At 41.5% G+C, this 26076-nt stretch overlaps 1 protein-coding gene across 1 annotated transcript in view; it reads right to left on the bottom strand.

Annotated features, from left to right (window-relative positions):
- LOC134353480 (mucin-2-like) overlaps nt 1-26076 on the bottom strand; it is a 182926-nt gene that overhangs the window by 76225 nt on the left and 80625 nt on the right. Inside the window, exons 29-36 of the mRNA XM_063061484.1 lie at nt 21808-24858; nt 20653-20862; nt 17883-18092; nt 15170-15382; nt 12457-12669; nt 9742-9954; nt 7033-7236; nt 4326-4538 (exon numbers count right to left, since the gene is read on the bottom strand). Of these exons, the coding sequence (XP_062917554.1) occupies nt 4326-4538; nt 7033-7236; nt 9742-9954; nt 12457-12669; nt 15170-15382; nt 17883-18092; nt 20653-20862; nt 21808-24858 (4527 nt within the window). The remainder of the gene's footprint in view (nt 1-4325; nt 4539-7032; nt 7237-9741; nt 9955-12456; nt 12670-15169; nt 15383-17882; nt 18093-20652; nt 20863-21807; nt 24859-26076) is intronic.

The raw sequence follows: 26076 nt of genomic DNA, 5'->3' as shown, positions 1-26076 counted from the left end.
AATCACACTGTGTTTATCTTGAATGTAGAAAACATTAAAAAAAAAATGACCTGCAGTGATTAAACAGCTTCATTCAGTGAAAACGCTGAAAAATGTTTCCGAGCTGTAAATATCATTTCACAGAAGATTAGCCACACGAGGAGTTCCTGGACAAAGCTTCTGCAGATAGAGTGCAATTAGATCACTCCAGAAGCAGAGGCCACAGTTTCAGAATATGGGGTAGACCATTTAGAAGTGAGCTGAGGAAAAACTTTTTTACCCAGAGAGTGGTGGGTACTTGGAAGGTTCTGCCCCAGAAGGCAATGGAGGCCAAGCCTCTGGATGATTTCAAGAAACACATGGAAAAGCTCTTAAAGATAGAGGAATCAAAGGTTATAGTGATAAGGCAGGAAATGGATACTGATTGTGGATGATCAGCCATGATCAGAGTGAATGGCGGTGCTGGCTTGAAGGACTGAATGGCCTCCTCCTGCACCTAATGTCGATTGTCTACCATTGAAATATGTCAGGGTACAGTCTGTATTGAGATGATGGAAATCACAACGAGGCAAAGATATTCATTTGATTGTGTGTTCTTGGGTGAGCTACTGATTACACCCACTTCTGAGGAATATTTTGCTCAAAGGCAAACAGTTGACTATAATGCAGCAGGTGATATATTAATTGACAGGCCGCAAAGCACTAACAATCAAAAATTCTATTATTGGCAACACTGTCTACATCGTGATGTCATGCCAACATTGAAAAGAATGTGAAATCTGCCATCTCATCCTCAGCAACTTGAATCCTGTATTCATGATGAAGCAAGCGTATTGAAGTAATGCATCCAATTCTGTTACCCACTGATAGAAAGAAACTGAAGGCTGTGCAAGTGTGCAAACCAGGTTTATTGCAGAGTGTTGCTGATTACCGACATCTTTCATGAGATGCATTTGGTGCAACCTGTCTCACAGTTATCCGGTGCCCTGGAAAATATTGAAGTGCATTATATCTTGTCTCAGAAGCTGAGGTGGCTGCTGCTTCATGGCTATGATGTAAAGAGTGCAACAAACAGAGTATACAGTGGATAATATCTTTGCAAGTTCTAAATCTCTCAAAACAGAATCAAGCATTTCAGGTGTGTGGAGATCTATTAATAGGAGCTGTATAGAATGAGTGCATTTCCTGGGAAATGTGGGGGCCTGTTTTCACTTCCTTGTTGTTTGAGTTGGAAAATGAAATAGAAGTGTTTCAAAGGATTCGAGACCATCACTGAATATTCAGAGAATTGAACAATGTCGAGCTGAGCACACTGAGGTAGCATATTGCTTCTATTGATCACAAATTTAACTTGTTTGGGACATCATCATGACACGAAACATCTATCCACATTGCACGTTCTAATACGTTACATTTTTTAATGAATTCCTGGATCTACTTAACACACAAATTTATAAAACGATGAAATAAATTTCCACTGTGATTCTATTATATTCAAGTTTGGAATGGACCATAACCTTCACAATTTTGTTCACTGTGCCACTGAAAACAAACATCAAAGGGAAAAATTGCTATTAAATCACTTCTAGGAATTATGTACGTTACAGCACAGTTGTTACAAATAATCCTACCAGGTGCCATTTTTCCTCCATCTGTGAGACAGCTACAGGTTGCTGGTGTTGCTGGTGTTATTGGAGTTACAATTACTACTGTAGAAGAAGTGTGTTCAGGAGCGGTGGTTGTACTTTCACATCTTCCGGTATACTTCATAACTTCACAATCTGTAGTGCAGAGCGTGAAGTTGCAGAGGCCTGATTTCCCTGTAGACGTCACAATCGCCTGACCTGGTGACAAAAAAAAGAGAATCATTCCACTTATTTTGTATTTTAAAAAAATCTTGCATCAAGAAAACAGCTTCATTCAGTTGAATGTATCGAGAATGTTTCCAGAGCCATGAATATCATTTCGCAAACGATAAGCCACACAAGGAGTTTCTGGGCAAAACGACTGTAGATGGAATGCAATTATATCGTACCACTCAACTATCTCAGTGTGCAGTCTGTATTGAGATGGTGCAAGTGACTACGAGGCAAAGTTATTTGTTTTATTGTGTGTTGTTGGGTGATATACTGATTATACACATTTCTGATGAGTACTTTGCTCAATAGCAAAGAGGTTACATCAATGCTCTAAGTGCTATATTTGTGACAAAAGACCAAGTTATCAGAAGATTGATGCCGATAGGAGAGATAAGAGAGAGACAAATGGGGGAAACATTCAAAATGCTATTAAGAGAGAGACGAGAGAGATTAACAAAAAGAGACACAGTTCCGAGTATTGTCGGACTGGTTGCTTTGAAGCTGAACTGTTTGAAGTTTGATGGACAGGCGATACTCCAGCAGGGGGATAAAAGGAACAGGTTCGCTAGGGCAAGCGACACAGCACGACACCACAAGATAACGAGACCCTGGAAGTACGTTGTTGTATGATGACGGATAATCTTACCAGGTGCCATTTTAAATCCATCTGCGTTACAGCTACAGGTTGTTGGTCCTGTTGTTTCTGGAGTCACAGTTACTACTGTAGATGTTGTGGGTTCTGGAGTGGTAGTCGTACTTTCACATCGTCCGGTATACTTCAAAATTTTGCAATCCACAGTACAGAGAGTGAATTTGCAGAGGCCTGATTTCCCTACAGAAGTCACAATTGCCTGACCTGGAGACAGAGTAAAGAAAATCACACTGTGTTTATCTTGAATGTAGAAAACATTAAAAACAAAATGACCTGCAGTGATTAAACAGCTTCATTCAGTGAAAATGCTGAAAAATGTTTCCGAGCTGTAAATATCATTTCACAGAAGATTAGCCACACGAGGAGTTTCTGGACAAAGCTTCTGCAGATAGAGAGCAATTAGATCACTCCAGAAGCAGAGGCCACAGTTTCAGAATAGGGGGTAGATCATTTAGAAGTGAGCTGAGGAAAAACTTTTTACCCAGAGAGTGGTGGGTACTTGGAAGGTTCTACCCGAGAAGGCAATGGAGGCCAAGACTCTGGATGATTTCAAGAAACACATGGAGAAGCTCTTAAAGATAGAGGAATCAAAGGTTATAGTGATAAGGCAGGAAATGGATACTGATTGTGGATGATCAGCCATGATCAGAGTGAATGGCGGTGCTGGCTTGAAGGACTGAATGGCCTCCTCCTGCACCTAATGTCGATTGTCTACCATTGAAATATGTCAGGGTACAGTCTGTATTGAGATGATGGAAATCACAACGAGGCAAAGATATTCATTTGATTGTGTGTTCTTGGGTGAGCTACTGATTACACCCACTTCTGAGGAGTATTTTGCTCAAAGGCAAAGAGTTGACTATAATGCAGCAGGTGGTATATTAATTGATAGGCCGCAAAGCACTGACAATCAAAAATTCTATTATTGGCAACACTGTCTACATCGTGATGTCATGCCAACATTGAAAAGAATGTGAAATCTGCCATCTCATCCTCAGCAACTTGAATCCTGTGTTCATGATGAAGCAAGCGTATTGAAGTAATGCATCCAATCCTGTTACCCACTGATAGAAAGAAACTGAAGGCTGTGCAAGTGTGCAAACCAGGTTTATTGCAGAGTGTTGCTGATTACCGACATCTTTCATGAGATGGATTTGGTTCAACCTGTCTCACATTTATCCGGTGCCCTGGAAAATATTGAAGTGCATTATATCTTGTCTTAGAAGCTGAGGTGGTTGCTGCTTCATGGCTATGATGTAAAGAGTGCAACAAACGGAGTATACAGTGGATAATATCTTTGCAAGTTCTAAATCTCTCAAAACAGAATCAAGCATTTCAGGTGTGTGGAGATCTATTAATAGGAGCTGTATAGAATGAGTGCATTCCCTGAGAAATGTGGGGGCCTGTTTTCACTTCCTTGTTGTTTGAGTTGGAAAATGAAATAGAAGTGTTTCAAAGGATTCGAGACCAGCAGTGAATATTCAGAGAATTGAACAATGAGGAGCTGAGCACACTGAGGTAGCATATTGCTTCTATTGATCACAAATTTAACTTGTTTGGGACATCATCATGACACGAAACATCTATCCACATTGCACGTTCTTATACGTTACATTTTTTAATGGATTCCTGAATCTACTTAACACACAAATCTATAAAACAATGAAATAAATTTCCACTGTATATTATTCAATTATATTCAAGTTTGGAATGGTCCATAACCTTTACATTTTGTTCACTGTGCCACTGAAAACAAACATCAAAGGGAAAAATTGCTATTAAATCACTTCTAGGAATTGTGTACGTTACAGCACAGTTGTTACAAATAATCTTACCAGGTGCCATTTTTCCTCCATCTGTGAGACAGCTACAGGTTGCTGGTGTTGCTGGTGTTATTGGAGTTACAGTTACTACTGTAGAAGAAGTGTGTTCAGGAGCGGTGGTTGTACTTTCACATCTTCCGGTATACTTCATAACTTCACAACCTGTAGTGCAGAGCGTGAAGTTGCAGAGGCCTGATTTCCCTGTGGACGTCACAATCGCCTGACCTGGTGACAAAAACAAGAGAATCATTCCATTTATTTTGTATTTTAAAAAAATCTTGCATCAAGGAAACAGCTTCATTCAGTTGAATGTATCGAGAATGTTTCCAGAGCCATGAATATCATTTCGCAAACAATAAGCCACACAAGGAGTTTCTGGGCAAAACGACTGTAGATGGAATGCAATTATATCGTACCACTCAACTATCTCAGTGTGCAGTCTGCATTGAGATGGTGCAAGTGACTACGAGGCAAAGTTATTTGTTTTATTGTGTGTTGTTGGGTGATATACTGATTATACACATTTCTGATGAGTACTTTGCTCAATAGCAAAGAGTTTACGTCAATGCTCTAAGTGCTATATTTGTGACAAAAGACGAAGTTATCAGAAGATTGATGCCGATAAGAGAGAGACAAATGGGGGAAACATTCAAAATGCTAATAAGAGGGAGACGAGAGAGATTAACGAAAAGAGACACAGTTCCGAGGATTGTCGGACCGGTTGCTTTGAAGCTGAACTGTTTGAAGTTTGATGGACAGGCGATACCCCAGCAGGGGGATAAAAGGAACAGGTTTGCTAAGGCAAGCGACACAGCACGACACCACGAGATAACGAGACCCTGGAAGTGCGTTGTTGTATGATGACGGATAATCTTACCAGGTGCCATTTTAAATCCATCTGCGTTACAGCTACAGGTTGTTGGTCCTGTTGTTTCTGGAGTCACAGTTACTACTGTAGATGTTGTGGGTTCTGGAGTGGTAGTCGTACTTTCACATCTTCCGGTATACTTCAAAATTTTGCAATCCACAGTACAGAGAGTGAATTTGCAGAGGCCTGATTTCCCTGCAGAAGTCACAATTGCCTGACCTGGAGACAGAGTAAAGGAAATCACACTGTGTTTATCTTGAATGTAGAAAACATTAAAAACAAAATGACCTGCAGTGATTAAACAGCTTCATTCAGTGAAAACGCTGAAAAATGTTTCCGAGCTGTAAATATCATTTCACAGAAGATTAGCCACACGAGGAGTTTCTGGACAAAGCTTCTGCAGATAGAGCGCAATTCGATCACTCCAGAAGCAGTGGCCACAGTTTCAGAATAGGGGGTAGACCATTTAGAAGTGAGCTGAGGAAAAACTTTTTTACCCAGAGAGTGGTGGGTACTTGGAAGGTTCTGCCCCAGAAGGCAATGGAGGCCAAGTCTCTGGATGATTTCAAGAAACACATGGAAAAGCTCTTAAAGATAGAGGAATCAAAGGTTATAGTGAGAAGGCAGGAAATGGATACTGATTGTGGATGATCAGCCATGATCAGAGTGAATGGCGGTGCTGGCTTGAAGGACTGAAGGGCCTCCTCCTGCATCTAATGTCGATTGTCTACCATTGAAATATGTCAGGGTACAGTCTGTATTGAGATGATGGAAATCACAACGAGGCAAAGATATTCATTTGATTGTGTGTTCTTGGGTGAGCTACTGATTACACCCACTTCTGAGGAGTATTTTGCTCAAAGGCAAAGAGTTGACTATAATGCAGCAGGTGGTATATTAATTGACAGGCCGCAAAGCACTGACAATCAAAAATTCTATTATTGGCAACACTGTCTACATCCTGATGTCATGCCAACATTGAAAAGAATGTGAAATCTGCCATCTCATCCTCAGCAACTTGAATCCTGTATTCATGATGAAGCAAGCGTATTGAAGTAATGCATCCAATTCTGTTACCCACTGATAGAAAGAAACTGAAGGCTGTGCAAGTGTGCAAACCAGGTTTATTGCAGAGTGTTGCTGATTACCGACATCTTTCATGAGATGCATTTGGTTCAACCTGTCTTACAGTTATCCGGAGCCCTGGAAAATATTGAAGTGCATTATATCTTGTCTTAGAAGCTGAGGTGGCTGCTGCTTCATGGCTATGATGTAAAGAGTGCAACAAACAGATTATAGAGTGGATAATATCTTGGCAAGTTCTAAATCTCTCAAAACAGAATCAAGCATTTCAGGTGTGTGGAGATCTATTAATGGGAGCTGTATAGAATGAGTGCATTTCCTGAGAAATGTGGGGGCTTGTTTTCACTTCCTTGTTGTTTGAGTTGGAAAATGAAATAGAAGTGTTTCAAAGGATAAGAGACCAGCACTGAATATCCAGAGAATTGAACAATGTGGAGCTGAGCACACTGAGGTAGCATATTGCTTCTATTGATCACAAATTTAACTTGTTTGGGACATCATCATGACACGAAACATCTATCCACATTGCACGTTCTTATACGTTACATTTTTTAATGGATTCCTGATTCTACTTAACACACAAATCTATAAAACAATGAAATAAATTTCCACTGTATATTATTCAATTATATTCAAGTTTGGAATGGTCCATAACCTTTACATTTTGTTCACTGTGCCACTGAAAACAAACATCAAAGGGAAAAATTGCTATTAAATCACTTCTAGGAATTGTGTACGTTACAGCACAGTTGTTACAAATAATCTTACCAGGTGCCATTTTTCCTCCATCTGTGAGACAGCTGCAGGTTGCTGGTGTTGCTGGAGTTACAGTTACTACTGTAGAAGAAGTGTGTTCAGGAGCGGTGGTTGTACTTTCACATCTTCCGGTATACTTCATAACTTCACAATCTGTAGTGCAGAGCGTGAAGTTGCAGAGGCCTGATTTCCCTGTAGACGTCACAATCGCCTGACCTGGTGACAAAAAAAAGAGAGAATCATTCCACTTATTTGGTATTTAAAAAAAATCTTGCATCAAGGAAACAGCTTCATTCAGTTGAATGTATCGAGAATGTTTCCAGAGCCCTGAATATCATTTCGCAAACGATAAGCCACACAAGCAGTTTCTGGGCAAAGCGACTGTAGATGGAATGCAATTATATCGTACCACTCAACTATCTCAGTGTGCAGTCTGCATTGAGATGGTGCAAGTGACTACGAGGCAAAGTTATTTGTTTTATTGTGTGTTGTTGGGTGATATACTGATTATACACATTTCTGATGAGTACTTTGCTCAATAGCAAAGAGTTTACGTCAATGCTCTAAGTGCTATATTTGTGACAAAAGACCAAGTTATCAGAAGATTGATGCCGATAAGAGAGATAAGAGAGAGACAAATGGGGGAAACATTCAAAATGCTAATAAGAGAGAGACGAGAGAGATTAACGAAAAGAGACACAGTTCCGAGGATTGTCGGACCGGTTGCTTTGAAGCTGAACAGTTTGAAGTTTGATGGACAGGCGATACCCCAGCAGGGGTATAAAAGGAACAGGTTCGCTAAGGCAAGCGACACAGCACGACACCACGAGATAACGAGACCCTGGAAGTGCGTTGTTGTATGATGACGGATAATCTTACCAGGTGCCATTTTAAATCCATCTGCGTTACAGCTACAGGTTGTTAGTCCTGTTGTTTCTGGAGTCACAGTTACTACTGTAGATGTTGTGGGTTCTGGAGTGGTAGTCGTACTTTCACATCTTCCGGTATACTTCAAAATTTTGCAATCCACAGTACAGAGAGTGAATTTGCAGAGGCCTGATTTCCCTGCAGAAGTCACAATTGCCTGACCTGGAGACAGAGTAATGAAAATCACACTGTGTTTATCTTGAATGTAGAAAACATTAAAAACAAAATGACCTGCAGTGATTAAACAGCTTCATTCAGTGAAAACGCTGAAAAATGTTTCCGAGCTGTAAATATCATTTCACAGAAGATTAGCCACACGAGGAGTTTCTGGACAAAGCTTCTGCAGATAGAGCGCAGTTAGATCACTCCAGAAGCAGAGGCCACAGTTTCAGAATAGGGGGTAGACCATTTAGAAGTGAGGTGAGGAAAAACTTTTTTACCCAGAGAGTGGTGGGTACTTGGAAGGTTCTGCCCCAGAAGGCAATGGAGGCCAAGTCTCTGGATGATTTCAAGAAACACATGGAAAAGCTCTTAAAGATAGAGGAATCAAAGGTTATAGTGAGAAGGCAGGAAATGGATACTGATTGTGGATGATCAGCCATGATCAGAGTGAATGGCGGTGCTGGCTTGAAGGACTGAAGGGCCTCCTCCTGCATCTAATGTCGATTGTCTACCATTGAAATATGTCAGGGTACAGTCTGTATTGAGATGATGGAAATCACAACGAGGCAAAGATATTCATTTGATTGTGTGTTCTTGGGTGAGCTACTGATTACACCCACTTCTGAGGAGTATTTTGCTCAAAGGCAAAGAGTTGACTATAATGCAGCAGGTGGTATATTAATTGACAGGCCGCAAAGCACTGACAATCAAAAATTCTATTATTGGCAACACTGTCTACATCGTGATGTCATGCCAACATTGAAAAGAATGTGAAATCTGCCATCTCATCCTCAGCAACTTGAATCCTGTATTCATGATGAAGCAAGCGTATTGAAGTAATGCATCCAATTCTGTTACCCACTGATAGAAAGAAACTGAAGGCTGTGCAAGTGTGCAAACCAGGTTTATTGCAGAGTGTTGCTGATTACCGACATCTTTCATGAGATGCATTTGGTTCAACCTGTCTTACAGATATCCGGTGCCCTGGAAAATATTGAAGTGCATTATATCTTGTCTTAGAAGCTGAGGTGGCTGCTGCTTCATGGCTATGATGTAAAGAGTGCAACAAACAGATTATAGAGTGGATAATATCTTTGCAAGTTCTAAATCTCTCAAAACAGAATCAAGCATTTCAGGTGTGTGGAGATCTATTAATGGGAGCTGTATAGAATGAGTGCATTTCCTGAGAAATGTGGGGGCTTGTTTTCACTTCCTTGTTGTTTGAGTTGGAAAATGAAATAGAAGTGTTTCAAAGGATAAGAGACCAGCACTGAATATCCAGAGAATTGAACAATGTGTAGCTGAGTACACTGAAGTAGCATATTGCTTCTATTGATCACAAATTTAACTTGTTTGGGACATCATCATGACATGAAACATCTATCCACATTGCACGTTCTTATACGTTACATTTTTTAATGGATTCCTGATTCTACTTAACACACAAATCTATAAAACAATGAAATAAATTTCCACTGTATATTATTCAATTATATTCAAGTTTGGAATGGTCCATAACCTTTACATTTTGTTCACTGTGCCACTGAAAACAAACATCAAAGGGAAAAATTGCTATTAAATCACTTCTAGGAATTGTGTACGTTACAGCACAGTTGTTACAAATAATCTTACCAGGTGCCATTTTTCCTCCATCTGTGAGACAGCTACAGGTTGCTGGTGTTGCTGGTGTTATTGGAGTTACAGTTACTACTGTAGAAGAAGTGTGTTCAGGAGCGGTGGTTGTACTTTCACATCTTCCGGTATACTTCATAACTTCACAATCTGTAGTGCAGAGCGTGAAGTTGCAGAGGCCTGATTTCCCTGTAGACGTCACAATCGCCTGACCTGGTGACAAAAAAAAGAGATCATTCCACTTATTTTGTATTTTAAAAAAATCTTGCATCAAGGAAACAGCTTCATTCAGTTGAATGTATCGAGAATGTTTCCAGAGCCATGAATATCATTTCGCAAACGATAAGCCACACAAGGAGTTTCTGGGCAAAACGACTGTAGATGGAATGCAATTATATCGTACCACTCAACTATCTCAGTGTGCAGTCTGTATTGAGATGGTGCAAGTGACTACGAGGCAAAGTTATTTGTTTTATTGTGTGTTGTTGGGTGATATACTGATTATACACATTTCTGATGAGTACTTTGCTCAATAGCAAAGAGTTTATGTCAATGCTCTAAGTGCTATATTTGTGACAAAAGACCAAGTTATCAGAAGATTGATGCCGATAAGAGAGATAAGAGAGAGACAAATGGGGGAAACATTCAAAATGCTAATAAGAGAGAGACGAGAGAGATTAACGAAAAGAGACACAGTTCCGAGGATTGTCGGACCGGTTGCTTTGAAGCTGAACTGTTTGAAGTTTGATGGACAGGCGATACCCCAGCAGGGGGATAAAAGGAACAGGTTCGCTAAGGCAAGCGACACAGCACGACACCACGCGATAACGAGACCCTGGAAGTGCGTTGTTGTATGATGACGGATAATCTTACCAGGTGCCATTTTAAATCCATCTGTGTTACAGCTACAGGTTGTTGGTCCTGTTGTTTCTGGAGTCACAGTTACTACTGTAGATGTTGTGGGTTCTGGAGTGGTAGTCGTACTTTCACATCTTCCGGTATACTTCAAAATTTTGCAATCCATAGTACAGAGAGTGAATTTGCAGAGGCCTGATTTCCCTGCAGAAGTCACAATTGCCTGACCTGGAGACAGAGTAAAGAAAATCACACTGTGTTTATCGTGAATGTATAAAACTTTAAAAACAAAATGACCTGCAGTGATTAAACAGCTTCATTCAGTGAAAACGCTGAAAAATGTTTCCGAGCTGTAAATATCATTTCACAGAAGATTAGCCACACGAGGAGTTTCTGGACAAAGCTTCTGCAGAAAGAGTGCAATCAGATCACTCCAGAAGCAGAGGCCACAGTTTCAGAATAGGGGGTAGACCATTTAGAAGTGAGCTGAGGAAAAACTTTTTTACCCAGAGAGTGGTGGGTACTTGGAAGGTTCTGCCCCAGAAGGCAATGGAGGCCAAGTCTCTGGATGATTTCAAGAAACACATGGAAAAGCTCTTAAAGATAGAGGAATCAAAGGTTATAGTGATAAGGCAGGAAATGGATACTGATTGTGGATGATCAGCCATGATCAGAGTGAATGGCGGTGCTGGCTTGAAGGACTGAATGGCCTCCTCCTGCACCTAATGTCGATTGTCTTCCATTGAAATATGTCAGGGTACAGTCTGTATTGAGATGATGGAAATCACAACGAGGCAAAGATATTCATTTGATTGTGTGTTCTTGGGTGAGCTACTGATTACACCCACTTCTGAGGAGTATTTTGCTCAAAGGCGAAGAGTTGACTATAATGCAGCAGGTGGTATATTAATTGACAGGCCGCAAAGCACTGACAATCAAAAATTCTATTATTGGCAACACTGTCTACATCGTGATGTCATGCCAACATTGAAAAGAATGTGAAATCTGCCATCTCATCCTCAGCAACTTGAATCCTGTGTTCATGATGAAGCAAGCGTATTGAAGTAATGCATCCAATTCTGTTACCCACTGATAGAAAGAAACTGAAGGCTGTGCAAGTGTGCAAACCAGGTTTATTGCAGAGTGTTGCTGATTACCGACATCTTTCATGAGATGCATTTGGTTCAACCTGTCTCACAGTTATCCGGTGCCCTGGAAAATATTGAAGTGCATTATATCTTGTCTTAGAAGCTGAGGTGGCTGCTGCTTCATGGCTATGATGTAAAGAGTGCAACAAACAGAGTATTCAGTGGATAATATCTTTGCAAGTTCTAAATCTCTCAAAACAGAATCAAGCATTTCAGGTGTGTGGAGATCTATTAATAGGAGCTGTATAGAATGAGTGCATTTCCTGAGAAATGTGGGGCCTGTTTTCACTTCCTTGTTGTTTGAGTTGGAAAATGAAATAGAAGTGTTTCAAAGGATTCGAGACCAGCACTGAATATTCAGAGAATTGAACAATGTCGAGCTGAGCACACTGAGGTAGCATATTGCTTCTATTGATCACAAATTTAACTTGTTTGGGACATCATCATGACACGAAACATCTATCCACATTGGACGTTCTTATACGTTACATATTTTAATGGATTCCTGAATCTACTTAACACACAAATCTATAAAACAATGAAATAAATTTCCACTGTAAATTATTCAGTTATATTCAAGTTTGGAATGGACCATAACCTTTACAAGTTTGTTCACTGTGCCACTGAAAACAAACATCAAAGGGAAAAATTGCTATTAAATCACTTCTAGGAATTGTGTACGTTCCAGCACAGTTGTTACAAATAATCTTACCAGGTGCCATTTTTCCTCCATCTGTGAGACAGCTACAGGTTTCTGGTGTTGCTGGTGTTATTGGAGTTACAGTTACTACTGTAGAAGTTGTGGGTTCTGGAGCGGCCGTTGTACTTTCACATCTTCCGGTAAACTTCATAACTTCACAACCTGTAGTGCAGAGCGTGAAGTTGCAGAGGCCTGATTTCCCTGTAGACGTCACAATCGCCTGACCTGGTGACAAAAAAAAGAGAATCATTCCATTTATTTGGTATTTTAAAAAAATCTTGCATCTAGAAAACAGCTTCATTCAGTTGAATGTATCGAGAATATTTTCAGAGCCATGGATATCATTTCGCAAACAATAATCCACACAAGGAGTTTCTGGGCAAAACGACTGTAGGTGGAATGCAATTATATCGTACCACTCAACTATCTCAGTGTGCAGTCTGTATTGAGATGGTGCAAGTGACTACGAGGCAAAGTTATTTGTTTTATTGTGTGTTGTTGGGTGATATACTGATTATACACATTTCTGACGAGTACTTTGCTCAATAGCAAAGAGTTTACGTCAATGCTCTAAGTGCTATATTTGTGACAAAAGACCAAGTTATCAGAAGATTGATGCCGATAAGAGAGATAAGAGAGAGACAAATGGGGGAAACATTCAAAATTCTAATAAGAGAGAGAGGAGAGAGATTAACGAAAAGAGACACAGTTCCGAGTATGGTCGGACCGGTTGCTTTGAAGCTGAACTGTTTGAAGTTTGATGGACAGGCGATACCCCAGCAGGGGGATAAAAGGAACAGGTTCGCTAAGGCAAGCGACACAGCACGACACCACGAGATAACGAGACCCTGGAAGTGCATTGTTGTATGATGACGGAGAATCTTACCAGGTGCCATTTTAAATCCATCTGCGTTACAGCTACAGGTTGTTGGTCCTGTTGTTTCTGGAGTCACAGTTACTACTGTAGATGTTGTGGGTTCTGGAGTGGTAGTCGTACTTTCACATCTTCCGGTATACTTCAAAATTTTGCAATCCATAGTACAGAGAGTGAATTTGCAGAGGCCTGATTTCCCTGCAGAAGTCACAATTGCCTGACCTGGAGACAGAGTAAAGAAAATCACACTGTGTTTATCTTGAATGTATAAAACATTAAAAACAAAATGACCTGCAGTGATTAAACAGCTTCATTCAGTGAAAACGCTGAAAAATGTTTCCGAGCTGTAAATATCATTTCACAGAAGATTAGCCACACGAGGAGTTCCTGGACAAAGCTTCTGCAGATAGAGTGCAATTAGATCACTCCAGAAGCAGAGGCCACATTTTCAGAATATGGGGTAGACCATTTAGAAGTGAGCTGAGGAAAAACTTTTTTACCCAGAGAGTGGTGGGTACTTGGAAGGTTCTGCCCCAGAAGGCAATGGAGGCCAAGCCTCTGGATGATTTCAAGAAACACATGGAAAAGCTCTTAAAGATAGAGGAATCAAAGGTTATAGTGATAAGGCAGGAAATGGATACTGATTGTGGATGATCAGCCATGATCACAGTGAACGGCGGTGCTGGCTTGAAGGACTGAATGGCCTCCTCCTGCACCTAATGTCGATTGTCTACCATTGAAATATGTCAGGGTACAGTCATTGAGATGATGGAAATCACAACGAGGCAAAGATATTCATTTGATTGTGTGTTCTTGGGTGAGCTACTGATTACACCCACTTCTGAGGAGTATTTTGCTCAAAGGCAAACAGTTGACTATAATGCAGCAGGTGATATATTAATTGACAGGCCGCAAAGCACTGACAATCAAAAATTCTATTATTGGCAACACTGTCTACATCGTGATGTCATGCCAACATTGAAAAGAATGTGAAATCTGCCATCTCATCCTCAGCAACTTGAATCCTGTGTTCATGATGAAGCAAGCGTATTGAAGTAATGCATCCAATTCTGTTACCCACTGATAGAAAGAAACTGAAGGCTGTGCAAGTGTGCAAACCAGGTTTATTGCAGAGTGTTGCTGATTACCGACATCTTTCATGAGATGCATTTGGTGCAACCTGTCTCACAGTTATCCGGTGCCCTGGAAAATATTGAAGTGCATTATATCTTGTCTTAGAAGCTGAGGTGGCTGCTGCTTCATGGCTATGATGTAAAGAGTGCAACAAACAGAGTATACAGTGGATAATATCTTTGCAAGTTCTAAATCTCTTAAAACAGAATCAAGCATTTCAGGTGTGTGGAGATCTATTAATAGGAGCTGTATAGAATGAGTGCATTTCCTGAGAAATGTTGGGGCCTGTTTTCACTTCCTTGTTGTTTGAGTTGGAAAATGAAATAGAAGTGTTTCAAAGGATTCGAGACCAGCACTGAATATTCAGAGAATTGAACAATGTGGAGCTGAGCACACTGAGGTAGCATATTGCTTCTATTGATCACAAATTTAACTTGTTTGGGACATCATCATGACACGAAACATCTATCCACATTGCACGTTCTTATACGTTACATTTTTTAATGGATTCCTGAATCTACTTAACACACAAATCTATAAAACAATGAAATAAATTTCCACTGTATATTATTCAATTATATTCAAGTTTGGAATGGTCCATAACCTTTACATTTTGCTCACAGTGCCACTGAAAACAAACATCAATGGGAAAAATTGCTATTAAATCACTTCTAGGAATTGTGCACGTTACAGCACAGTTGTTACAAATAATCTTACCAGGTGCCATTTTTCCTCCATCTGTGAGACAGCTACAGGTTGCTGGTGTTGCTGGTGTTATTGGAGTTACAGTTACTACTGTAGAAGAAGTGGGTTCAGGAGCGGTGGTTGTACTTTCACATCTTCCGGTATACTTCATAACTTCACAATCTGTAGTGCAGAGCGTGAAGTTGCAGAGGCCTGATTTCCCTGTAGACGTCACAATCGCCTGACCTGGTGACAAAAACAAGAGAATCATTCCATTTATTTTGTATTTTAAAAAAATCTTGCATCTAGAAAACAGCTTCATTCAGTTGAATGTATCGAGAATATTTTCAGAGCCATGAATATCATTTCGCAAACAATAATCCACACAAGGAGTTTCTGGGCAAAACGACTGTAGGTGGAATGCAATTATATCGTACCACTCAACTATCTCAGTGTGCAGTCTGTATTGAGATGGTGCAAGTGACTACGAGGCAAAGTTATTTGTTTTATTGTGTGTTGTTGGGTGATATACTGATTATACACATTTCTGACGAGTACTTTGCTCAATAGCAAAGAGTTTACGTCAATGCTCTAAGTGCTATATTTGTGACAAAAGACCAAGTTATCAGAAGATTGATGCCGATAAGAGAGATAAGAGAGAGACAAATGGGGGAAACATTCAAAATTCTAATAAGAGAGAGAGGAGAGAGATTAAAGAAAAGAGACACAGTCCCGAGGATGGTCGGACCGGTTGCTTTGAAGCTGAACTGTTTGAAGTTTGATGGACAGGCGATACCCCAGCAGGGGGATAAAAGGAACAGGTTTGCTAAGGCAAGCGACACAGCACGACACCACGAGATAACGAGACCCTGGAAGTGCATTGTTGTATGATGACGGATAATCTTACCAGGTGCCATTTTAAATCCATCTGCGTTACAGCTACAGGTTGTTGGTCCTGTTGTTTCTGGAGTCACAGTTACTACTGTAGATGTTGTGGGTTCTGGAGTGGTAGTCGTACTTTCACATCTTCCGGTATACTTCAAAATTTTGCAATCCATAGTACAGAGAGTGAATTTGCAGAGGCCTGATTTCCCTGCAGAAGTCACAATTGCCTGACCTGGAGACAGAGTAAAGAAAATCACACTGTGTTTATCTTGAATGTATAAAACATTAAAAACAAAATGACCTGCAGTGATTAAACAGCTTCATTCAGTGAAAACGCTGAAAAATGTTTCCGAGCTGTAAATATCATTTCACAGAAGATTAGCCACACGAGGAGTTCCTGGACAAAGCTTCTGCAGATAGAGTGCAAATAGATCACTCCAGAAGCAGAGGCCACAGTTTCAGAATATGGGGTAGACCATTTAGAAGTGAGCTGAGGAAAAACTTTTTTACCCAGAGAGTGGTGGGTACTTGGAAGGTTCTGCCCCAGAAGGCAATGGAGGCCAAGTCTCTGGATGATTTCAAGAAACACATGGAAAAGCTCTTAAAGATAGAGGAATCAAAGGTTATAGTGATAAGGCAGGAAATGGATACTGATTGTGGATGATCAGCCATGATCAGAGTGAATGGCGGTGCTGGCTTGAAGGACTGAATGGCCTGCTCCTGCACCTAATGTCGATTGTCTACCATTGAAATATGTCAGGGTACAGTCTGTATTGAGATGATGGAAATCACAACGAGGCAAAGATATTCATTTGATTGTGTGTTCTTGGGTGAGCTACTGATTACACCCACTTCTGAGGAGTATTTTGCTCAATGGCAAAGAGTTTATTATAATGCCGCAGGTGATATATTCATTGACAGGCCGCAAAGCACTGACAATCAAAAATTCTATTATTGGCAACACTGTCTACATCGTGATGTCATGCCAACATTGAAAAGAATGTGAAATCTGCCATCTCATCCTCAGCAACTTGAATCCTGTGTTCATGATGAAGCAAGCGTATTGAAGTAATGCATCCAATTCTGTTACCCACTGATAGAAAGAAACTGAAGGCTGTGCAAGTGTGCAAACCAGGTTTATTGCAGAGTGTTGCTGATTACCGACATCTTTCATGAGATGCATTTGGTTCAACCTGTCTCACATTTATCCGGTGCCCTGGAAAATATTGAAATGCATTATATCTTGTCTTAGAAGCTGAGGTGGTTGCTGCTTCATGGCTATGATTTAAAGAGTGCAACAAACAGAGTATACAGTGGATAATATCTTTGCAAGTTCTAAATCTCTCAAAACAGAATCAAGCATTTCAGGTGTGTGGAGATCTATTAATAGGAGCTGTATAGAATGAGTGCATTTCCTGAGAAATGTTGGGGCCTGTTTTCACTTCCTTGTTGTTTGAGTTGGAAAATGAAATAGAAGTTTTTCAAAGGATTCGAGACCAGCACTGAATATTCAGAGAATTGAACAATGTCGAGCTGAGCACACTGAGGTAGCATATTGCTTCTATTGATCACAAATTTAACTTGTTTGGGACGTCATAATGACACGAAACATCTATCCACATTGCACGTTCCTATACGTTACATTTTTTAATGGATTCCTGAATCTACTTATCACACAAATCTATAAAACAATGAAATAAATTTCCACTGTGATTCTATTGTATTCAAGTTTGGAATGGACCATAACCTTTACAAGTTTGTTCACTGTGCCACTGAAAACAAACATCAAAGGGAAAAATTGCTATTAAATCACTTCTAGGAATTGTGTACGTTCCAGCACAGTTGTTACAAATAATCTTACCAGGTGCCATTTTTCCTCCATCTGTGAGACAGCTACAGGTTGTTGTTTCTGGTGTTATTGGAGTTACAGTTACTACTGTAGAAGTTGTGGGTTCTGGAGCGGCCGTTGTACTTTCACATCTTCCGGTAAACTTCATAACTTCACAACCTGTAGTGCAGAGCGTGAAGTTGCAGAGGCCTGATTTCCCTGTAGACGTCACAATCGCCTGACCTGGTGACAAAAACAAGAGAATCATTCCATTTATTTTGTATTTTAAAAAAATCTTGCATCGAGAAAACAGCTTCATTCAGTTGAATGTATCGAGTATATTTTCAGAGCCATGAATATCATTTCGCAACCAATAATCCACACAAGGAGTTTCTGGGCAAAACTACTGTAGATGCAGTGCAACTATATGGTACCACTCAACTATCTCAGTGTACAGTCTGTATTGAGATGGTGCAAGTGACTACGAGGCAAAGTTATTTGTTTTATTGTGTGTTGTTGGGTGATATACTGATTATACACATTTCTGATGAATAATTTGCTCAATAGCAAAGAGTTTACATCAATGCTCTAAGTGCTATATTTGTGACAAAAGACCAAGTTATCAGAAGATTGATGCCGATAAGAGAGAGACAAATGGGGGAAAGATTCAAAATGCTAATAAGAGAGAGACTGGAGAGATTAACGAAAAGAGAAACAGTTCCGAGTATTGTCAGACCGGTTGCTTTGAAGCTGAAATGTTTGAAGTTTGATGGACAGGCGATACTCCAGCAGGGGGATAAAAGGAACAGGTTCGCTAAGGCAAGCGACACACCACGACAGCACGAGATAACGAGACCCTGGAAGTGCGTTATGCCCACACCCCCACAAGTTGGTGGAAGCTTTGAAGGTCTGGTCGCGGGACCGACCATAGACGCACAGGGTGGAAAGGTACGATTGGCGGGAACCCGGTGTGTGTGTCCGCCCTTGCCTGGGTGCCGGGTTCACGGCAGAAGAATGATCGTATTCGGAACGGAGGGGTCACAGTCGGTGACCTCAGAAGACATTACAAAGGGCTCGCTCGAAAGCTAACTGTGAAGAATATCGAAGGTCTGTTTGAATCCGATTTGAATATCATCATTCGCTCTCTCTCTCTCTCTCTCTCTCTCTCTCTCCCCAGCGGCACAACAGCGATTACTGCAAACTGAACTAAACTGAACTGAACTCTGTCGCACTTGAGACTGATCATTTTACCCCTAGACTGCGATAGAGCTTGATTGATCCTGTTATCCTCGTTCTGTGTACATGTGTGTTTTATCATTGCTAACCTGTTGCATTTATATCCTTACTATTAGAGTACTGTGTTACTTATTTCTTTAATAAAACTTTCTTAGGTCCAGTAATCCAGACTCCAACTAAGTGGACCATTTCTGCTGGTTTGGCAACCCAGTTACAGGGTACCTAACATATTCAATATATGTGCAGGTTGTCGGGTACAGACGATCAATATTCCTGGTATTGGCAACACTGTCTTCATCGTCATGACGTGTCACTGTTGAAAAGAGCGTGAAATCTGCCATCTCATCCACAACAATTTGAAGTCAGCAATTAGAAGCATGAGTTCTTGTTGAAGTAAGTCTATCGAAATAATGGATCCAAATCTTTTACCCATTTATTCTAAGAAACCGAAAGTTGGTGAAGAATGCAAAGAAAGTCCTTGGCAGAATTTGGTTGATTATGCCCATGTACCATGAGAAGAATTTGGCTAAAACTGTGTTGCATTTATTGGGTACCCTTGAAAATCTGCAGTTGCTTCATCTGAAATCTCAGAGGCTGATGAGTGAGCTGATTCAAGACTATGATGTAAAGAATGTCAGAGGTGAAGGACACTTTGGATATCTTTTTTGGAACTTCCAGATCTCTAAGAACATGAATCAAGCACTTCAGGAGTGTGGGGATCCATTCGGAGAAGCTGCATAGAGTGCTCAGCTACAACAAGAGTGTAGTGGCCCGTTATTCACTTCCACAATGTTTGAGTTGTCAAATACAACATAGGTGCTTCAATAGATCTGAGATGACTAGTGACAACGGAAAAAGTGCAACAACGTTGAGCTGTGCATGCTGAGATTCTACATTAATTACTTTTAGAAGATTGTTTAACTTAGTTTTCAATTATCTGCATTCAAAATAACTATGCCTGTGTTATACTTCTAACTATTAATTAATATTTTGAGATCATTTAAATCACATTGTCAGAAAAGGTAATGAATTAATTTTCACTGCAATTCAATTTTGTCAAAACTTTTGAATGTACCATCACCTTCACCATGTGATTCATTCTTCCATCCAAACATTTTGTCAGGAGACATTACTGTCAATGCACTTCATGGAATTGTTAGTGTCACCGTGCCATGATGACCAATAATCTAGGGATTCGAGACCAGCACTGAGTATGCAGAGAATGGAACAATGTGGATTTGAGCACACTGAGGTGTGATAGTGCTTCTGTTGATCACTAATTTAACTTGTTGGGGATATCATCATGGCCCGAGACATCAATCCAAATTGCATATTCTTCTACGTTACATTTTTCAATGGATTCCTGAATCTACTTAACACACAAGGCTGCAAAACAATGAAATAAATTTCCACTGTGATTCAATTAATTTAAAGATTTGGAATGGACCATTAGCTTCAGAACTTTATTCATTGTGCCACTGAAAACAAACATCAAAGGGACAAATTGCTGGTAAATCACTTCATGGAATTGAGAGTGTCACAGCACAATTGTTACAAATAATCTTACCAGCGGCCATTTTTCGTCCATCCACTTGGCAGCCACAGGTTGTTGTTACTGGAGTTTTTGGAGTTACAGTTACTACTGTAGATGTTGTGGGTTCTGGAGTGGTAGTCGTACTTTCACATCTTCCGGTATACTTCAAAATTTTGCAATCCATAGTACAGAGAGTGAATTTGCAGAGGCCTGAATTCTCTGCAGATGTCACAATCGCCTGACCTGGAGACAAGGGAAAGAAAATCACCCTGTGTTCATCTGGATGCAATATAAAATTAAAAACAAAATATCCTGCATCGGTAAAATATCATTCAGTGAAAAAAATGAAAAATGGTCCTGGACGTGTGAATATCATTTCACAAATGATTAGCCACACTAGGAGGTTCTGGTATTCGGCTAATGCCCCACCTCCCCCTCGTATCCCATCCGTTATTTATATACACACGTTCTTTCTCTCACTGTCCTTTTTCTCCCTCTGTCCCTCTGACTATACCCCTTGCCCATCCTCTGGGTTTCCCCCCTTCCCCCTTTTCCTTCTCCCTGGGCCTTCTGTCCCATGATCCTCTCATATCCCTTTTGCCAATCACCTGCCCAGCTCTTGGCTCCATCCCTCCCCATCCTGTCTTCTCCTATCATTTTGGATCTCCCCCTTCCCCTCCCCCTCCCAGTTTCAAATCTCTTACTAGCTCTTCCTTCAGTTAGTCCTGATGAAGGGTCTCGGCCTGAAACGTCGACTGAACCTCTTTCTAGAGATGCTGCCTGGCCTGCTGCGTTCACCAGCAACTTTGATGTGTGTTAGCGTACAGCCCAAAGTTTTATACACTTTTGGCACTTATACCCTGTGAATGTTGGCCTATGGCAAGGATAAACTTAAACAGTATTTGACCCAGATATAGCAGGTTGCTGATTACTGCTTGATGGATCATTCCTCATCTCATTGAGGGCTTCAGTGGTACTGATAAACCTTATCATGATTTGACAGTTACCAACAGATTCACTGAGCTCTCTTGTTTGTCTGACCACTTCAGGAGGTATTCGGTGATAAGAGTCAGGGAACGGCCTGGACCAGCAAATTCCCTTTCCAGACATCTTGTTATATTTTGTAATATACTGACATCTTCTGAGAAATTAATATAATAGAATAAAATAATTAATTAGCAAAATTACCAGGTTTCAGTTTTAATCCTTGTACACTGCATGAACATACTGTTGTTGGTGAGGTGGTAGTCGATGTTGTCTGGGTTTGTTCAGATGTAGTCTCAGTGGTAGTTGTAGTTGTACTGCTATGTGCAGGAACTGGAGCTGTTGTTGTGGTGGAAACTGTTGTCTGTGAGATGGGAGTTGATTTTGGCTGTTCAGACGTAGTCTCAGTGGTGGTTGTAGTTGTGCGGCTATGTGTAGGAACTGGAGCTGTTGTGACTATTGTTGGTGAGGTGGTAGTCGATGTTGTCTGGGTTTTTTCAGATGCAGTCTCAGTGGTGGTTGTAGCTGTATGGCTATGTGTAGGAACTGGAGCTGTTGTGGTGGTGACTGTTGGTGAGGTGGTAGTCGATGTTGTCTGGGTTTGTTCAGATGTAGTCTCAGTGGTGGTTGTAGCTGTACGGCTATGTGTAGGAACTGGAGCTGTTGTGGTGGTGACTGTTGTTGGTGAGGTGGTAGTCGATTTTGGCTGTTCAGATGTAGCCTCAGTGGTGGTTGTAGCTGTACGGCTATGTGTAGGAACTGGAGCTGTTGTGGTGGTGACTGTTGTTGGTGAGGTGGTAGTCGATGTTGTCTGGGTTTGTTCAGATGTAGTCTCAGTGGTGGTTGTAGCTGTATGGCTATGTGTAGGAACTGGAGCTGTTGTGGTGGTGACTGTTGTTGGTGAGGTGGTAGTCGATTTTGGCTGTTCAGATGTAGCCTCAGTGGTGGTTGTAGCTGTACGGCTATGTGTAGGAATTGGAGCTGTTGTGGTGGTGACTGTTGTTGGTGAGGTGGTAGTCGATGTTGTCTGGGTTTGTTCAGATGTAGTCTCAGTGGTGGTTGTAGCTGTACGGCTATGTGTAGGAACTGGAGCTGTTGTGGTGGTGACTGTTGTTGGTGAAGTGGTAGTCGATTTTGGCTGCTCAGATGTAGCCTCAGTGGTGGTTGTAGTTGTGCGGCTATGTGTAGGAACTGGAGCTGTTGTGGTGGTGACTGTTGTTGGTGAGGTGGTAGTCGATGTTGTCTGGGTTTGTTCAGTTGTAGTCTCAGTGGTGGTTGTAGTTGTGCGGCTATGTGTAGGAACTGGAGCTGTTGTGGTGGTGACTGTTGTTGGTGAGGTGGTAGTCGATGTTGTCTGGGTTTGTTCAGATGTAGTCTCAGTGGTGGTTGTAGCTGTATGGCTATGTGTAGGAACTGGAGCTGTTGTGGTGGTGACTGCTGTTGGTGAGGTGGTAGTCGATGTTGTCTGGGTTTGTTCAGATGTAGTCTCAGTCGCGGTTGTAGTTGTGCGGCTATGTGTAGGAACTGGAGCTGTTGTGGTAGTGACTGTTGTTGGTGAGGTGGTAGTCGATGTTGTCTGGGTTTGTTCAGATGTAGTCTCAGTCGCGGTTGTAGTTGTGCGGCTATGTGTAGGAACTGGAGCTGTTGTGGTAGTGACTGTTGTTGGTGAGGTGGTAGTCGATGTTGTCTGGGTTTGTTCAGATGTAGTCTCAGTGGTGGTTGTAGTTGTGCGGCTATGTGTGGGAACTAGAGCTGTTGTGGTGGTGACTGTTGTTGGTGAGGTGGTAGTCGATTTTGGCTGTTCAGATGTAGCCTCAGTGGTGGTTGTAGTTGTGCGGCTATGTGTAGGAACTGGAGCTGTTGTGGTGGTGACTGCTGTTGGTGAGGTGGTAGTCGATGTTGTCTGGGTTTGTTCAGATGTAGTCTCAGTGGTGGTTGTAGCTGTATGGCTATGTGTAGGAACTGGAGCTGTTGTGGTGGTGACTGCTGTTGGTGAGGTGGTAGTCGATGTTGTCTGGGTTTGTTCAGATGTAGTCTCAGTCGCGGTTGTAGTTGTGCGGCTATGTGTAGGAACTGGAGCTGTTGTGGTGGTGACTGCTGTTGGTGAGGTGGTAGTCGATGTTGTCTGGGTTTGTTCAGATGTAGTCTCAGTGGTGGTTGTAGCTGTATGGCTATGTGTAGGAACTGGAGCTGTTGTGGTGGTGACTGCTGTTGGTGAGGTGGTAGTCGATGTTGTCTGGGTTTGTTCAGATGTAGTCTCAGTCGCGGTTGTAGTTGTGCGGCTATGTGTAGGAACTGGAGCTGTTGTGGTAGTGACTGTTGTTGGTGAGGTGGTAGTCGATGTCTGGGTTTGTTCAGATGTAGTCTCAGTGGTGGTTGTAGTTGTGCGGCTATGTGTAGGAACTGGAGCTGTTGTGGTAGTGACTGTTGTTGGTGAGGTGGTAGTCGATGTTGTCTGGGTTTGTTCAGATGTAGTCTCAGTGGTGGTTGTAGCTGTACGGCTATGTGTAGGAATTGGAGCTGTTGTGGTGGTGACTGCTGTTGGTGAGGTGGTAGTCGATTTTGGCTGTTCAGATGTAGTCTCAGTGGTGGTTGTAGTTGTGTGGCTATGTGTAGGAACTGGAGCTGTTGTGGTGGTGACTGTTGTTGGTGAGGTGGTAGTCGATTTTGGCTGTTCAGATGTAGCCTCAGTGGTGGTTGTAGTTGTGCGGCTATGTGTAGGAACTGGAGCTGTTGTGGTGGTGACTGCTGTTGGTGAGGTGGTAGTCGATGTTGACTGGGTTTTTTCAGATGTAGTCTTAGTGGTGGTTGTAGCTGTATGTGTAGGAACTGGAGCTGTTGTGGTGGTTGTAGTTGAGCGACTATGTGTAGGAACTGGAGCTGTTGTGGTGGTGACTGTTGTTGGTGAGGTCATAGTTGACATTAGCTGAGCTTGAGTTGGTGCAGTCTCAGTGGTGGTTGTAGTTGTGCTAATGTGTGTAGTGACTGGAGCTGTTGTGGTAGAAACTGTTGCAGTTGCTTCATTGTGTGCTGATGTAACTTTGATTGTGGTTCCAGATGATGTGGTTGGTGTCGTCTCAAAGCTCAGTGTTGTACTGGGAACTGTACTGGTCTTTGGTGGGCACGGATACACTTGTCGGATTATAGTTCCATTCACACTGCATGTTGCTTTGATGCATCCACCAATTCCATCCGTAGTATGATAGATGATTTCTCCTTCGTGGAAGGTTTTGCCATCATAGGTACAGGTACATTCTGATAAGGAATATTAATAATTATGAGATGTGAACGGAAGAAACTGTAATATCAACACATTGATTGTGACCTACCGAACACGCTGTGTCCCTGTTTGCCCATATCACCTTCACTTTTGGTAATGAAGTTTGGTAAATCTCAGATTTTAACTTCCCATTCAAATCAGTCTGACCTGCCATTTGCAGGAGTAAGATCCATACTCAATCTGTGCTTGCAAATAAAATCCTCTCCAAAATTGAATTCTGAAATATTTGGGTATGATTTTTTTGCTTTTTCTCCTATTTCACAACTAGAAACTAAGAGTTTCCCTCTATCTACCTGTAACACCGTGGGAAAGGTTTCACTGCTAATGTAATGTTTTTTTCTGTAGCAGCATTGTTTGGTTTATGTTTAGAGATAACGGGGGCTTTGGAATGTGCGCTGTCCAATGAACAGAGTGTTTTTTTTTATGTTGAGTGCCTGAGACCGAGGTGTTCTAGGTCTTTTGTGCGACAGAAGATGAGGAGAGAAGAGTGCCAAAAAAGAGAGGTCTTAGACACCAGAAAGGAATGGCCTTGGAGTGGGGCCAGGTGTGGACGAAGCCCAGGGAAATCAATGGAGAAGGGAAACTGTGAGCACCAACTTGTGCACATTAGACTGTTTCATTAAAATGGGCCCTTTTCTTTTTGTTTTACTTTAGTCAAATTCAGAATTATAAAGCTATATCATTTAATTGCACTGTCTGTTATTTTGTGGTACTGATTTGTAACAAAGTAACACATCACACAGCATCCACACAAACAGGAGGTTTTGCACCTTAATCTCACACGTTTGGTGGGGCCAGAGATTGTCTTCCCTCGATTTACTGTATGCAGCCGACAGTGTGGAGGATCAGAGACATCTAGGGGTCCAAGTCCATAGGACAATCAAAGCTGTGGTTGACTCTGGTTAAGAAGGCGTACGGTGCATTGGCCTTCATCAACCGTGGGACTGAGTTTAGGAGCCGAGAGGTAATGTTGCAGCTATATAGGACCCTGGTCAGACCCCACTTGGAGTACTGTGCTCAGTTCTGGTTGCCTCACTACAGGAACGATGTGGAAACCATAGAAAGGATGCAGAGGAGACTTACAAGGATGTTGCCTGGATTGGGGAGCATGCCTTATGAGAATAGGTTGAGTGAACTGAGAGGTCCATAAGATGATGAGAGGCATTGATCGTGTGGCTAGATAGAGGTTTTTT

This window comes from Mobula hypostoma, chromosome 11 (genome assembly GCF_963921235.1).
Source record: "Mobula hypostoma chromosome 11, sMobHyp1.1, whole genome shotgun sequence".
Classification (NCBI taxonomy): domain Eukaryota; kingdom Metazoa; phylum Chordata; class Chondrichthyes; order Myliobatiformes; family Myliobatidae; genus Mobula; species Mobula hypostoma.
Note: the sequence above shows the minus strand (reverse complement) of the source record. Positions and strands in the feature narration are given on the sequence as shown.